Source organism: Geotrypetes seraphini, chromosome 3, assembly GCF_902459505.1.
Source record: "Geotrypetes seraphini chromosome 3, aGeoSer1.1, whole genome shotgun sequence".
NCBI classification, from domain to species: Eukaryota; Metazoa; Chordata; class Amphibia; order Gymnophiona; family Dermophiidae; genus Geotrypetes; species Geotrypetes seraphini.
The window spans coordinates 175,391,553-175,407,197 of NC_047086.1; the positions used below are offsets into that span (position 1 = coordinate 175,391,553).

At 42.8% G+C, this 15,645-nt stretch overlaps 1 protein-coding gene across 3 annotated transcripts in view; it reads left to right on the forward strand.

The window, feature by feature from the left end:
* Positions 1-222: 222 nt before the first annotated feature.
* The window catches only part of EZR (ezrin), a 201,076-nt gene continuing 185,653 nt past the window's right edge, over positions 223-15,645 (forward strand). The window contains exons 1-2 of one of the 3 annotated variants that reach the window (XM_033937964.1): positions 223-333; positions 1,485-1,561. In XM_033937964.1, coding sequence (XP_033793855.1) covers positions 1,550-1,561 — 12 coding nt within the window. In that variant the 5' untranslated portion in view covers positions 223-333; positions 1,485-1,549. The other 2 variants (XM_033937965.1, XM_033937966.1) reach the window with 2 other exon arrangements.

Genomic DNA, 15,645 nt, shown 5'->3' on the forward strand with positions numbered 1-15,645 from the left:
TTTCTTTTACAGTACAGCGTAAAAGAGCAGCCCGGTTGTTGAAGCAGCTGACTATAGAAAACTGGGTTTAGAAAAGGCCACTTTGTGTTTAGTGTTTTTTTTTTCCTGTACGTGTGACAGAAAGAATTAGAGAGGGAGGAGAGGAAAAGGAAAAAAAAGAGGGAGGGAGCATAAACCACGACCTGTTGGACTTGGCAAGTCAGCCATATTGCAGCTAGAGGGGGGGGGGGGGGGAGGAGAGGCGCGGACGCACTCACATTCACAGACAGGGAAACTCGGCGAAGGAAGAGAGGAGTAAGGACGGGGCTGCATTCTCTCCAGAAGGGGAAGAAGGTGAGATACAGCGAGCGGCTTCCGTTGGGTACAATGCTGACTGAGGAGATCCTCCCGTGCCGGGCGTGCCAGTCGCCTTTTCCACCATTGGACCTCTTACCCTTCCCTGTCCTGCTGCACTTGTTCCCTTTGTGTCTAGGAGTCGCGCGACAGGTGCTGGAGAGAGGGCGAGGCGCGCGCACGCCCGTGGAGTCTCAGGGCCTGCAGAGGGACACTGTGCCCTACCCCTGCTTCCCGCCACTTGGTCAGAAATAAAAGGCATTTTCTTAGGCGTTGGTATTTATGTAAGATTTGTGTGTGTGTGAGAATTGCGGGTGTCCATCTATATTTCTTTGTGCTTCCTCCCCAAACTCCCCGTGTCTCCTTTACCTGTGGCTCGCAAGGATTGGTGGGCGACTGAGATTTCTATTATTTTTGTAATCGGACTGAAACAACCTGCCCGTTTTGAAAATTTATAAGCAAGTTTTCCCAACTTCTACTGAACTTTCAGTTCTGTATGTTTTAATGCAATGCGGGAGGCTTTTGCGAAAGATTTTTTTTTTTTTCCTAATATAGCTTTCACCTCCATGTCTACTACCTGCTGCTTGGATTATTTTAGTTTGTTACAGATTGTGACCCCCCCCCCCCCAAACCAGGAAGCTTTGGCAATTACATTTAATTTGGCCTGTTTTTCATGGGAGAGTGATAGCCCCTGCCTCTTTTTAATTTCTGCCCTAATGTAGAGAGTTTCTTACACTGATTTCAGGCCGATGTCCTTTCTCGAGACTGACTTTAGTTCTAGCGGGTTTGGGGGTTGTGTGTGTGTGTGAAGAGACCCCTGTTGCTAGTGGCAGCGCCAGCGCCTACCTGAGCTCACGTCCTTGGGGAGGGAGAGACTGCGTGTGCAGCTTTATGGGTGTGGTGGTCAAATGACCTTCTCTGAGAGTTGCAGTTGGACTTTCCTCTGTAGGGCGAAGTCACCTTTGCGTTTCTTGCTCATTTCCTAGTCGTGGTTTTGGGTGGATGTGTCATTGTAGCTGGGGCCGGTACCACTTATATACTGTGCAGTAAAGAGTCGAAACTTGTTGGATTACACTAGTCTCACCTGCCTCTAGCCTTGGTTGCTATAAATTCACTCCTTTCCCCCTCCCCCTTCCCTTCTTCACCAACAGGACTTTGAGAAGCGAAACACCATTAAACTCTTGCTGAAGGAGAAAATAGAAGCATAGAAGTGAAAATGCCGAAGCCGGTAAGCGTTATAACACTTAATTTGTCCCCTCACTGTCGCATTTTCCGGCATTTATGTGGATTGATTGGGTTTTTATCGTTTATAATGTTTTACTTTAGTAGGTGGAGGTCCAGTGTTTGATCTTTGAAAAAGAAAAACAAATCAAAATTTTAACCAGATTTCGTTCTCTTTTCCCACTTTTGATGGGTTGGTATCCCTTTTCTTCTGGAACTGAGATTTGTGAGAGTCAGGATTATTTTTATCCTGCTTGCCTTTATCTTTTTTCTAGACGGTTACTAGTGGAGCTTTGTGTCCTTGTGCTACTTACTCTCCCTGCCCTTGTAGTTGTTGGAAACAATCAACTTTTTTTACCTGGATTTTCTTCATTTATCCATTCATAGAAACATATTGTCTGTGGCACATAGATTTTTACATATCTGAAGAACTCGTTGTGGATTTTGCATTGGCACCAAATAAGATTGTTGCTTCTTATAAATATATATATTTTTTGTGAATGATATCTATGGAAAAGATTTGACATTTAGTGGGGAGAAGTAACCAACATGGGCTTCTCCTAAGACATGTTACTGTATTTTACTGTTAAAACCAGTTGTTAATAATGTTGTCTCATGGCATAAAATGGAACCTAGAAAAGAGAAACATGACAGCAGATAAAGGCCAAATTGCCCATCCAGTCTGCCCACCTGTACTAAAATGGCACAAGTTAATGGTAAAATAACACATCTTAACAGTAGCCCATATTGATAAGTATGCCCCTTAAACTACAATCAACAAGTGGTATGCTTACCCTTAAGGGTATTTGAGCTGCTTGTTGGGGGTACTGGGCACTGCGTGGGTCTCCCGCCCCCCTTCCTCCTTAATGGTCGCCACCAGGATCCCATGCCCTCCTTCCTGCCTGCCTCCCTCCGCCGAAGACACCACCATGCCCTATTTCCAGCCCACCCCCTCCTGATGTCAGAGGGAAGCCTTCTGGGTTAGCGGGGGATCCCAATAACCTCCTTCAGGGCCATCCAACTAGCCTGTTACTTCTGACCTTCAGCCACATGCAGGCAGCAATTCTTACATGCTGCAGGTGGCTGACCCAGAAGGGAAGGCTTGTGGGTCAGCCACATGCAGCTTGTAAGAGCTGCTGCCTGCATGTGGCTGAAGGCCGAAAGGAGCAGTCCAGCTGGATGGCCATGAAGGGAGGAGTGTGGCCCTGGAGCGACCAAGTAAGGGAGAGAGGGGACATGTTAGTGGGAGAAAGAAGGGGGGGGAGCATGTTGGGACATGAGAGGGGCATGAATTTGGGACACAAGGAAGTTAGGAAGGGGGCACTAACTTGGGACATAGGAGGGAGGGAATAGAAAGGGAGAATTGTTGGGCATGAGTGTGTGAGTGAGAGGGAAAGAGATGGTGCACATGGGGGAAAGGAAGAAAGGAAAATTGGACATAGAGAGAGGAATGAGGTAGCGATGCATGGGGAATAGAAGAATGAGAGGGAGAAATGTTGGGGGGGGGGAGAAATGAGGGATGCAAGGGGGAGGAATGTTGGACATAGTGATGGAGGGAGAGATGTGGCATGGTGCTGGAGAGGGGTGATAGAAAGAGAAATGGGCATGGAGCCGGTGGGCAGTGGTGAAAAATGCTGCACATGATCCTGGGGATGAGAGGGAGAAATGTTGGACGTGGCAGTAGAGAGGGTGGGAGAAATGCACCCTGGATCTCTCTTTCCCCACTCTCTTTGCAGCAAGGGAAGGAATGAGATAAAGGCAGATGAACATTGAGAGAGAGAGAGGGAAACATGCTGCCAATAGGGGTGGAGGAGAGAGGAAGAAAAGTTGGACTCATAGAGGGACAGAAAGAGATGTTGGTCGGAAAGGGAATGAAGTCTGAAGGAGAGGAAGCGTGCAGAAGGCAAAAAGAAAGAAATATTAGATGCACAGTCAGAAGGAAGTGCAACCAGAGACTCATGAAATCACCAGACAACAAAGGTAGGAAAAATGATTATATTTTCAATTTAATTATCGAAATGTGTCAGTTTTGAGAATTTATATCTGCTGTCTATATTTTGCAATATATTTGTCTATTTTTCTATAGTTGTTACTGAGGTGACATTGCATATTTTAAAGCCAACTGCCTTGACCTCTGGAAAAAAAAAAAACGCCCCAAATATAAATGATAATTAACATTTTCTCTGCATACAGTGTGCTTTGTGTTTTTTTTAAATTTTGTGGTTACCATTTATTTTATTTATTTAAAATTATTTATAACCCGCCTATCCACAAATCTAGACGAGGAATAAAAAATACATACACAATAAAAACAAACACAAATCAGCATTACAAGCAGAATATAAAAATAAAAATTCAAACATTGTGCATATATGAAAAATGAATGGAAGAAATTGCATTACAATTAATACTATTATTATGGGGGTGAGGTCAGGGGTGGAGCTTGGATAGGGGTTGATATGGGTTTCGATGGCTGGGATGGTTAAGATGGGCTGGGGTGAGCTTTGATGGAGACTTCAGTAGATGGAACCAAAGCACACTACTGGGCAGGGCTCTGGGTTTTTGGCCCAGAAATATCTAAGAAAAAGGACCACTTAAGCTAACAGCCTGTTTTACAAAGCTGCGTTAGCGCGCGTCAACAGCCCCAAAGCCCTTTAAATCTCTATGGGCTTCGGGGCCGTTACCGCGCAGCAGCCAGTAGTGCGGCTTTGTAAAACAGGCCCTAAATTAATTTATGGAGCATGTATGGTTGGGCAGACTGGATGGACCACTTGGGTCTTTATCTGCCGTCATTTAATATGTCACTATATTTGTTAGACTTAGGTGGTACTTGGCTTGGAGAAGTTGAGAAACTCTGTATTAGAGTATGAACTACCATCTGACCTCAGACATTCTGAACCTGGGCTGTCTGTGGAGGTTGAAATGTAAATCTTTCTCTTTTCTGTGTATTTTTTTTAAACCTGTGTTGAGCATTTGGTTGGCTTGTAATTCTGTGGTAAGGAGACTTTGTGCTTGTCACAAGTTGGGAATGAGTTGTGCAATAGATTTCACAGGCTCAGAAGAATCTGAGCGGAGGAGTGATATGAGAACCGCTGATGTGTCCCTTGTAACTGGACTGAGCCTACCATCTCATTCAAGTATGCCATATGAATCAAGGAACTGAAGGCCCAGAGATAAAGGGGATGAGTAGCACAATGATTGAAACACATGGGAAGCCAGGTTCAGATCCTGTTGTGTCTCCTTTTGATCTTCGCCAGTCACTTAACCCTCCACTGCCTGATGTGCAAACATAGATTGTAAGACTTCTGGGGAAAGGAAATTGCCTACTGTATAGGGCTACAACTGGAAAAGAGTATGAAATAAATCCCTCCAAATCTTTCCCTTCATGGAATTCCGATCATGCGCCTGACCCATCCAATCCCCAAGGACTTTATGGTTGCAGAAAGTCAGTGGGTTGTGTATCTGTCACCTGGCACTTGTCAAGTTAATGGTTATAGGGCCAGGCATTTTAAGCCTTTTCTCATTTGTCACAAAATAGGGGAAAACTCTTTTAGTATATCAACTTAAGGCCTTTTTCTATTTATTACAGGAAACCTGAGAGATAATTCTAAAAAGAAAATGGTAAATTGTACATTGTACATTGATAAATTGCAGATATTGTACAGTCTCTGTTAAATAAATGACCTGGAAACTTTAAACCTGTGGAGGGCATAATCAAAAGAAACGTCTAAGTCCATTTTGGCCTAAGTCGCCCAAAGTCGGACACGGGAAAAGGTCCATTTTTAAAAAAATACGTCCAGCATATTTTTTTTTTAAATCATCCAATTGTACCTCCAGCCGTCTGATCGCCCAGACCGCTAAGTCGTCCATCTTTATACCCCATTTGGTTCATAGTCTTAAGCGCACGAGACAAAAGAGCGCCGACAATTCAGCGCAAGACTTCAGTGCGCCGCAGGAAAACCTTTTAAAGGGCTCCGACGGGGGTTATTGGTGGGGAACCCCACCACTTTACTTAAAAGTGATTGCGCTGGTGTTGGGTGGGGGGGTTGGGGGGATTGTAACCCCACATTATACTGTAAACTTAACCTTTTCCCTATTTTTTAGGGTAAAAGTTAGGTTTTCAGTATAATGTGGGGGGTTACACCCCCACACCCCCCCAACACGGCAGCGCAAGGCAGCGCAATCCCTATTAAGTAGAGTGGGGGGTTCCCCCCATACCCCCCCATCGGAACCCTTTAAAAGAAGGTTTTCCTGAGGCACGCTGAAGTCTTGTGCTAAATTGTCGGTGCTCGTTGGTCGGCGCGCGTTTGTCTCGTGCGTTTTTGTCCCGTCACCCTCCATTTTCATCCAAAAATTCATCCAAGTCACAAATGCCTAGAAAAGACCTTTTGGGTGCGGGAGGGGCCAGCAAAGTGATGGAATGGATACACAGACATGGCACCAGAGTAGTGGGGTAACTTACTGGGCACTGCTGTGAACTTCACAAAAGGGTCCCACATAGACATCTCACTACAGTTCCCTTATAGGTCATGGTGAGCCCCCCAAAATCTACTAGACTCACCTATCTACCACCCCAATAGCCCTTATGGCTACAGGAGCCACTTATATGGCAGTCCAAAGGGGTTTTGGGGTGTGCACATGAATGCAGTGATTAGAGTGGCTTATGGGCCTGGGTCCTCCTCTCCATGGTTCATTAACCTACCCCCAAGACCACTTAAGCCACTTCTGTGCAGCTCTACTAGACTTTCCTATTCCATTCTGCCAGGTGCTGATGTTTTGGAGGCAGATATGTAAAGTTGTTATTACGATGTTTATGGGGGTGGGGGGGCAGTGATGACTGGGGCAGTGTGTGGGAGTCTGTACTTTGTGTCTGCAGTGCTTATCTGATCACTTTGGATACCTTTTGTAGACATAGACCTGGTTTAAGATGGCCTAAGTCACAACGTCCAAGTTCCGTCTTGGTAGTGTTGTAAAACTTTCGGTTATACATGCAATACGACTAAGTCTAGGATGGCCCACATCCAGCCCAAATCCCACCCTCCACACTCCTCCTGACACGCCCCTTTTAGCTCTCATCGTTCTGTAGTACTGTGAAGGCCTAGGTCATTTTTAAATACATCTAAAACCTGTTTTGATTATTGGCACTTGGATGACTTTTGTTACTGATCATCCAAGTGCCGATTTAGGCCGGTTTTTAGATATTTTTCTGTTTCGATTAGTCTCAATGCCCCTTAGTCTCAATGATATGTTTTGAATAAGCTGCCAGTTTTATTTAGTTCTGAAAATACTTCCATCTGTTGTATGTCAAATTGCATATTTATTTGGAATTAGTTCTTATCTTTAACAGTAGTAACTCAAGGTGAGTTACATTCAGGGATGATTGGTACTTCCCTGTCCCTGGAGGACTTACTCCAATACCCTCTTTTACAAAGCTGTGCGACAACTGCACCGAAGCCCGTTAATTCCCAATGGTGCCTTGGTGCAATTATCACCCAACGTGGTAATCGGCTTTGTAAAAGAGGGCCTAGGTTTGTACTTGATGCAGTGAAGGTTAAATGACTTGCCTAAGGTCACAAGGAATGTCGGGGGGGGGGATTTGAACCCTAGCTTCCCTGGTTTTCAGCCCACTGCTCTGAACTACTAAGCTACTCCTCCACTCCTTTCAAATATGTTACCAGTATATAATCTTGTTTTGACATCCGGTTGATAGAAACTGGGTTTGGTGTGGCTGTGTTAACATATTTTTCTAATCGGCAAAGCCAATAGGAGGTTAACAATTTGTGGTGACAGCCCTGGGTTTTACACTTTGACATAACAGTATCAAGCAATCTTCGTACTTATCTGTGTGGATCTACCTTAAAACCACCTAATGGTGTTCCAAATGTCTTGCGGTTTGAATCCTGAGGGATCTCATGGTCTTGTTTGTCCACCTACCCTATACAGTCAAGTATTGAAAGATGTGGTGTGGCATGTAAACCGACTTGCTTGTGGTCCCCTAGGTTTAACTCTTTTTATTACATGTTTATCACAACACTTTCTTTGCTCCAACAGTAATTTTTGATAACAGAATTATTATTGCTCAGACATTTTAAAGGAATTTTATATTAATTTGTATGCTTTATCTGTGTTTATTTTAAATTATTTCTAGCTACTAATTGTTCAAATTCTAGACTGGTTTGACCATTTTTATGGATATTTTATTAATTTTTGTCAAGGCAAGTCCATTTAAATTTATTGTAAACCACTTACCTCCTTCTTTACTAACACATAGCACGGGTTTTAGCACCAGCAGCGGTGGTAAAACTCACGCTATGCGTTAGTAAAGCGGGGGGTAGTTATTACCATGATAGGCAGTATATCAAAGCTGAAACATATAAAATAATTTTAAAAAAGTATAACAATTCACACAGAAATAAAAGCAATAAACATAATGAACAAAATATACTATAAAACTAATTCAGCTACCAGGGTTATAATTAGGCCTTGCTCAATAAAAGCTGCAGAAAAGTAGGATGTCTTGACTTTCAAAAGTCAAACAAATGCATCTTGAATCTTAAGAATTCCAGTAGGACATTCCAAAGCTCAGATCACGCAGTAGGCTTCAGTATCAGTTTACCTGTTTGTGGTGTTCAGCTCCCTGTTGGTCTTTATTTCTGGGTTTTCTCTTTCTCTCTCTCTCAGTATTTTGTAGTTTCACATTATTTAAATATGTTGAATGCAGGTTGTATTATGACCATGACACACAATTAAAAAGCAGCCTCAGGGAGATTATTTTTGAAGTAGTTTGTATGCTCTTCATGATGGTAGTTTGTACGGTTTTAGATAAATAATTGGAAGATCAGCGCCTGGGTTTAATGAGCTCCATGATGGCATTGGGGGAGAGAGAGCTGGCTAAGTAAGAAGTGTCATTTCTTCCAGTATACCTTCCCAGGGATGAAATAAAACCTAGAGGTTAAAAGGTTCAGATTAATAACCAGTGACTGAATTGTTTTCAAATGAAGTTGGTTAATTTCTTATTTTGATGCTTTTAAGTCTTGAGCAAACTTTCCTGCTGGCATATTAAGGTACAATAAAGTGATTATCACTAATGAATTAGCAGCATTGGACAGAGTGCATTAGTGCTATTAACATGCGTCTACCGCAGAGCCCATTGCATGAAAATCAGCTTAATGGCAAATAATGCATATTAGTAAAAGACCTAAGCAAGGACAGTCGATGGGTATTAGGTGTTCTACCAAGATAAACCTTCAGCTTTGTCATCATACAAAGGATACCCCTCCCCCACCCCATTAAATGTCAAGTCCCTAAGAACTTCTTCCCCTTGAGATTTTGAAAGCTAAGCTTAATCATGGCTACGTCAACATCGCCTTTCCCAGAACAATAACATTGCTGTTTCAGGTCAATGAATAAATTTTGTCCTTTGTTTGATCCTGTGGATCTGTTTATCCATCTCCTTGACCATCTCATCTCCTCTTTGAACTTATGAGGTAGATGATAAACCATTGGAAATGGTGATCCCCAGTAAAGCAGCAGTGGTCACTGGCTGGGTAGCTAGGCAAAACAAATCTTATTGGACTGTTAGCAGTGCAGTGGATTCAGTGCATAGGTGATGCTACCGATAGTTGCCTTAGAAAAAAATACTATACTTGAATTTTTTAAAAATATAATTATTTGATATTTGTTTTGTATTTGCCAAAGTGAAATTTCATGGTTGGGGGTGTTCTACCAGAGTGGAGAATCTTAACATATTTTGACAGAAGACCTAAGTTTGTGCAATGCTAATGTATGGACACAGAATAAAAATATATACAGTATATATTGAAGTTACAACAGGCTAGATTGTTCAGGTTTATTCTGAGACACCAACATGGAACATGGGTGTTCATGCAGTAGCAGTGCCATTCCAGTAACACCACAGGTTGGGGTGATCATGTCTCTTTCTCCCTCTCCCTTTCCTCTCTCAGATTTAAAAAATGGCATCCTGTGTAACAAGAAATTTAAATTTTTTAGAATATCTTTTAATGGACATGTCAGAATCTCCTTCCTCAGATCTTGACAGTGTGAACCAAAGATGAGAATATCAGAAAATATAAGTGAAACATAAAAGCATTCCAGTGAAAGCTCAAGAGGAAGGGTAAGGCTGGGGAAGTGAAGGAGAGAGGAAGGGTGATCAGAAAGTGACAAAGCTGCAGAATTTTATTGAAACCCAAGTTTTTTAAAGTCTTTTCTTGTTGTTGACGAAGTATCCTATTTTAACTTCAAATGGCTTATGTTGTAGATTGTTTTAAGATTTCCTCTTAGTATTCTGACCATAAGGTCATTGATACAATGCTCAGTTCCTGAGAAGTGCTCTTCCACAGAACTGTCACCTTGCTTTAGTTTGTGCCTTCTGATCTTTAACTTACAAGGTCAATTCACATTATTATGACCATTTGCTAATATCCAGAATAACTGCCTATGGCAGCACGGAAGGCAGCCAGATGCCATGGGAGTAGCTCAATAAGATGCTGGATGGTTGCTAGAGGTATCTGGAGCCATGCAGACTGCAGTGCCTCCTACAGTTGCTGACAGGTGCATGGTGGTGGATCCAGTCATTGAACATGTCGATCGAGATGGTTCCAAGTGTACTCAATTGGGTTAAGGTCTGGGGAATTTGGAGGCCAGAGAAGTAGCTGGAAGTCTTGGTTGTGCTCTGCGAACCACTCACGAACAATTCTGGTGGTATGACATATCTCATTGTCCTGTTGAAAGATTCAGTTGGCCATAGGGAAGACCGTCAACAGGTGTACTTGATAGGCAAGAATGGAGAGATACCCATATCAGTTGAGAGTGCCTTCCAGAGGTATCAATGGACCCAGACCATACCAAGAAAACATTCCCCAGACCACAATGCTGCCACCATCATCTTGTGTACATCCAACAATGGTTGCTGGGTGTTTGTTCTCAGCGGTTTCACGCTTGACACGCCAGTGTCAATCTGTTCGATGGAGTTCAAAGCGTGACTCATCAGAGAAGGCAACCCCTCTGCCTGTCGAAGCAAGTCCAATATCAGTACTCCTGTGCAAACTGCAGCCTTTGTTTGCAATGAACCCTTTTGAGCATGGTTAAAGTCACCAGCCAACTGCTCTGGAGTCCATTTGCAACAGGATTCATTACACAGTCATTTTAACACACATCTGGAAGCCCCCTGGTTTGTTTGGACAATAGTTGCTCCACATTAGTGTGCTGATCAGCCCGCACCAATCTGCGCAGCCATTGTTTGCCTCTCGCATCGATGGCTTATTCTGCCCCACAGTTACCACATTGGGTCTTTGAAAAAGATCCATTCATCCACTCATGATACACTTTAACCACAGCAGCCCGTGACTCAACCATGTAGTTATACATGATACAGAGATGGGAATAACTATAAGGTGGAGAGACAAGATGGCGTTGTAGTGTCCGGATGCTGTGAGAGTTGCTCCTGCCGGATGAAATATTTCCTCTGATCTGCTGCTCATTAGAGCAACAAATCTGATGCCGAAAAGGAGAGATAGGGTGACTGTTTCAGCCCAGCAGCCTGAACCTACCTTAATGTGGCAAGGAGTTCTCATGGGCATCATCTCATCCTTGTCTCGGGGCGCTCCTGCTGAGCTGGACGTGAAGGAAGTGTCTTCTCTAGGAAGTGAGATCTCGCTTAGTCCTGCGGGACCAGTGCCTCCCTTGCAGCCGAGATAGAGGGGTGTGCCAGCAGCAACGTAGGTGGTGAGTGAAACGCTGTCTTCGGAGCTACTGGGCGTGCTAGCCCCCCCTAAGAGGCTGCAGCTGGAGAATCTTTTGCAAGGGGAGATGTTGGAGCCTCAGTAGAGGGAGGCGAAACTCCAACTATTCAGCCTCTCGTTGGACCCGTTGAGATCACGTTGGATGCTATCTAGATTGCGTTAGATTCCCTCTACAAGGTATGCCAAGGAATCTTTTTTTTTTTGTTCAAGCTCAAACATTAAAATTAAGAGGAATTAAAGTCCCATGCAGAAAAAATTAATTGTTTAGAACAATCAGTACAAATTGTACAGTCTACGTGTGGCTCTATTGTTCAGGACAAATTATTTTTACTGAGGAAAGTTGAGAATTTTGAGAATTTCACAAAACAATTGAACCTAAGGCTTTTGAACTTTCCTAAAACACTGACAATGTCACCTAAAGAAATATTCTACAAATTCCTGAAAGAAATACTTAAATATTTGGATGAAGGGCTTCCACCTCTCCATAAGATATATTTTTTTGCCAGTTTTTGCTAAAAAACCTTCCTCCTCTGGTCCTGAGGCTTTGCCTCAGGTGACATCTTTAAGTCCATTGGATTTTTCAAATATATTACAACATTCTCAAGAGGAAGTTATAATGTGTTCTACGCTTCTTGTAACATTTGTATTTCAACAAGATAAAGAAGCACTTCGCCTTTTTTTTTAGGCATATAGAAGTCTCCTTTTTGAATAAAAAAAATCTCAATCTTTCCAGATGTTTAAAAAATGACACAAACAAGAAGAAAAAGGTTCCTTGAAATGAAAGAAAATGTTAAAGCATTGGGGGCAAAATTTCAATTTTGGTATCCTTGCAAATGTTTGATCTATTTAGAGATCAAAACTGTTATGTGTTTTATGAACTCTCCCAATTACAATTATTTTTAGAAAGAAATGGGGTGGTAACGCAGGGTGCCAGGTGAATCCTATCCTATTAATCTAATAATTGGGGATGATATACCACTATAATGTTTAACTGTATTGTTTAAGTATCATTCCTTCTGATATGTGAAATTGTCTCTTCCGAGTGAGGACTGTCTAAGACAGTGGTCGGCAAACCGCGGCTCGCGAGCCGCATGCAGCTCTTTAGCCACTTGAACGCGACTTGCGGCTCGTCTAGAGCAGGGATGCCCAACCTGCTTCCCTTCCTCGTAAAGAGGACGCTGAAGCGCCGGGCCGACCAATCTTCGCCACCCGATGTCAATTCTGATGTCGGAGAAGAAGTTCTGGGACAGCCAGTTGCTGCCTGGCTGGCCTGGATCTTCCTCTCCGACTTTAGAATTGACATCGGGTGGGGAAGGGTGGTCGGCCCGGTGCTTCAGCATGCTCTTTACGGGGAAGGGAAGCAGGGAGAGCTCAGAACTCGTCAGTGGCCTGTTCCCTGATGGCGGTGGTGGCGGCCTATTCCCTTTTGGCGGTGGCGGCCTGTTCTCTGAAGGCGGTGGCGGCCTGTTCACCAATGGCAGTGGCTTGAAGGAGGGCATGGAGAAAGAAAGAAGGGAGGTAGGGAGACAAAAAGAAAGAAGGGAGATGGGAGACAGAAAGACAGGGAGGCAGACAGAAAGGGTGCATGGAGAGAGAAAGAAAGACAGACATACAGAAAGAAAGAAGGGGGCAGGGTGAAAGAAAAAGTTGGGGGAGGGAATGAGGTCTGGAGGAGAGGAAGCATACAGGAGGCTGAAAGAAGGGAAGAAATATTGGATGCACAATCAGAAGAATAAAGTGCAACCAGAGACTGATGAAATTACCAGACAACAAAGGTAGGAAAAATGATTTTATTTTCAATTTAGTGATCAAAATGTGTCCGTTTTGAGAATTTATATCTGCTGTCTATATTTTACACTATGGCCCCATTTTACTAAACCGCAATAGCGTTTTTTAGCGCAGGGAGTATATGAGCATCGAGAGCAGCACAGGGCATTCAGCGCGGCTCCCTACGCTAAAAACCGCTATCGCGGTTTAGTAAAAAAGGAGGGGGTATATTTGTCTATTTTTATATAGTTGTTACTGAGGTGATATTGCATAAAGTCATCTGCCTTGACCTCTTTGAAAACCCGTGGAATATAAATGATAATTATCATTTTCTCTGCATATAGTGTGCTTTGTGTTTTTTAAAATTTTATTGCTGTTAGATCATTTTGACTTGGCCACGAAGGTAAGGGGGAGGGAGGGAGGGGAGCTGCTGAAAGACATCTAGTAATCCTTGCAGTCTTGACTGTGCAGGGAATTATTTTTGTAAAATCATGTTTTGTTATGTTACTGGCATTATTTAGACTTTAATGTCTATGAATGAATAGAATGAAAATGATATAAAATTGCTTGCTTGTTTATATGTGCATTAACAGCATAACAGTAGAAAAAAGACCAAATATAAATAGAATGAATAAGATAAAGTCAAATCAGTGAATTGCAATTTATAAGACCATGAAACGGTTTCAAAAATACACTTATTAACAGCACTGAAATTCAAATGAGAGAGATATAATACATTCTAAAAGGTAAACATGAAACTTATGAAGCAACTAATAAGCACAAATCAGAACATTCAAATAATGTAGATATGGTGCTAATTCTTTTCAATGTGTTTAAGCCACAAGTAAAGGATTTCAGGTTTTTGTTTTGGGGTTTTTTTTTTTTCATTTTCATCCATTGAGTGTTATGGGCCATATGAGTAAATTTAAAGAATATTCAAATCGGGCAGTATAGTGATTTGAAGTATTGGCAAGTTGTTTATTCTCCTACCACCACCAAAATCTGAACCTCAGTAAAGGAAGGATACTGGGCTCAAGTGGTTACAACCAAGGTGTCTTATAGTTAATCTATGCAGGTACTTCCTCTGTCCCTAGTGGGCTCACAGTCTTTATCTTTTATTTTGTAACTGGAGCAATGGATGGTTAGGTGATTTGTTCAGGATCACAAGATGTCACCGTGGGAATTGAACCCACTTAACTCAAGTTCTCGTCTTGCTGTTCTAACCATTAGGCTACTCCTCACATCACCCTTCTCCTTAAGTCACTTAATTGGCTCCCTATCCATTTCCGCATACAGTTCAAACTCCTCTTATTGACTTACAAATGCATTCACTCTGCAGTTCCTCAGTATCTCTCCTCTCTTCTCCTCCCCACGAGTCTCTCATCTGCACCTTTCTCCTCTACTGCCAACTCCATACTATGGGTTAAATTTACTAAGGCCACTGATCTGATCCGATCCGGGGGGCTAATTCATGAAGCACCCTCATGCAAATGAGGGCAATCAGAATCATGCCTCCAACCAACCGCATGGATCGCTCTCTAGCAATCCCGACGCATGCGCAGACCATCTTTTTTGCCTAGAGATGGTCTGTGCATGTGCTGGCCCTCCATGTCTGGCAGAGCTGGAAACTTTTTTTTTTTTTTTAACTTTTTAATACTTTGTGAGCCCAACCATGGGTGAAGGGCAGGAGAGTCTGGGCGGCAAGAGGAGAGTCAGGGCGAAAGAAGGGCGGCGAGTCGGGGTGGCAAGAGGAGGAGATTTGGGGTGAGTGCAAGAGAGATGGCAATGCTGGAACATTTACAGTAAATATTACAAACAGCAAAAAATAAACATTCAAAGACAAAATTTACAGGAAAATGCTTGTTTTCTATGACTTAATATGGTCTACACATCCCCCTCCATATTTGGGGGAGTTGGAGGCAAAGCCAGCCCATGAATAACTTTAGGGCCGACTCTGGCCCACCTCCACTGCCCGGACCTCTCCACTGTACTTACTTTTTAAAGCCTAGTGGTCTAGTAAGGAAGCAAGGCAGGAATGATTTTCTTATGCTGCTGCCTCATGCAGAGCTGGGAACAAAAATGGCTGCCATGAGTTCATGAACTCATGGCAGCCATTTTTGTTCCCAGTTCTGCATGAGGCAGCAGCGTAGGAAGATCGCTCCTGCCCCACTTCACTGCTAGACCAACAGGTTTTAAAAAGTAAGTGGAGAGGTCTGCGATGCGGGATTGGGTCACCGAGATGAAAACTGCGAATAACTGAAATTGCGAGTTCCGAACCCACGAATATGGAGGGGAATGTGTAATTCAATGAGACATAATATTTTGTTTCTTTGTATGTTTTCCTGTAAATATTTCAATTTTGATAAATGGAGCATTCTGTATTTATTAGTGAATAAATCAACAAAATTGACTTGTTCATCTCTTCTTTAGTCCTTAAATTCGAATTTTAAACCACAGGCAGGCTGAAATTTTGGACTTGCACTGCATCACTATACAGCAGGGACAGTATATATATATATATTTTTTTTTATTATTTTTTTTTAACTTAGTAATGGCAGTGTTT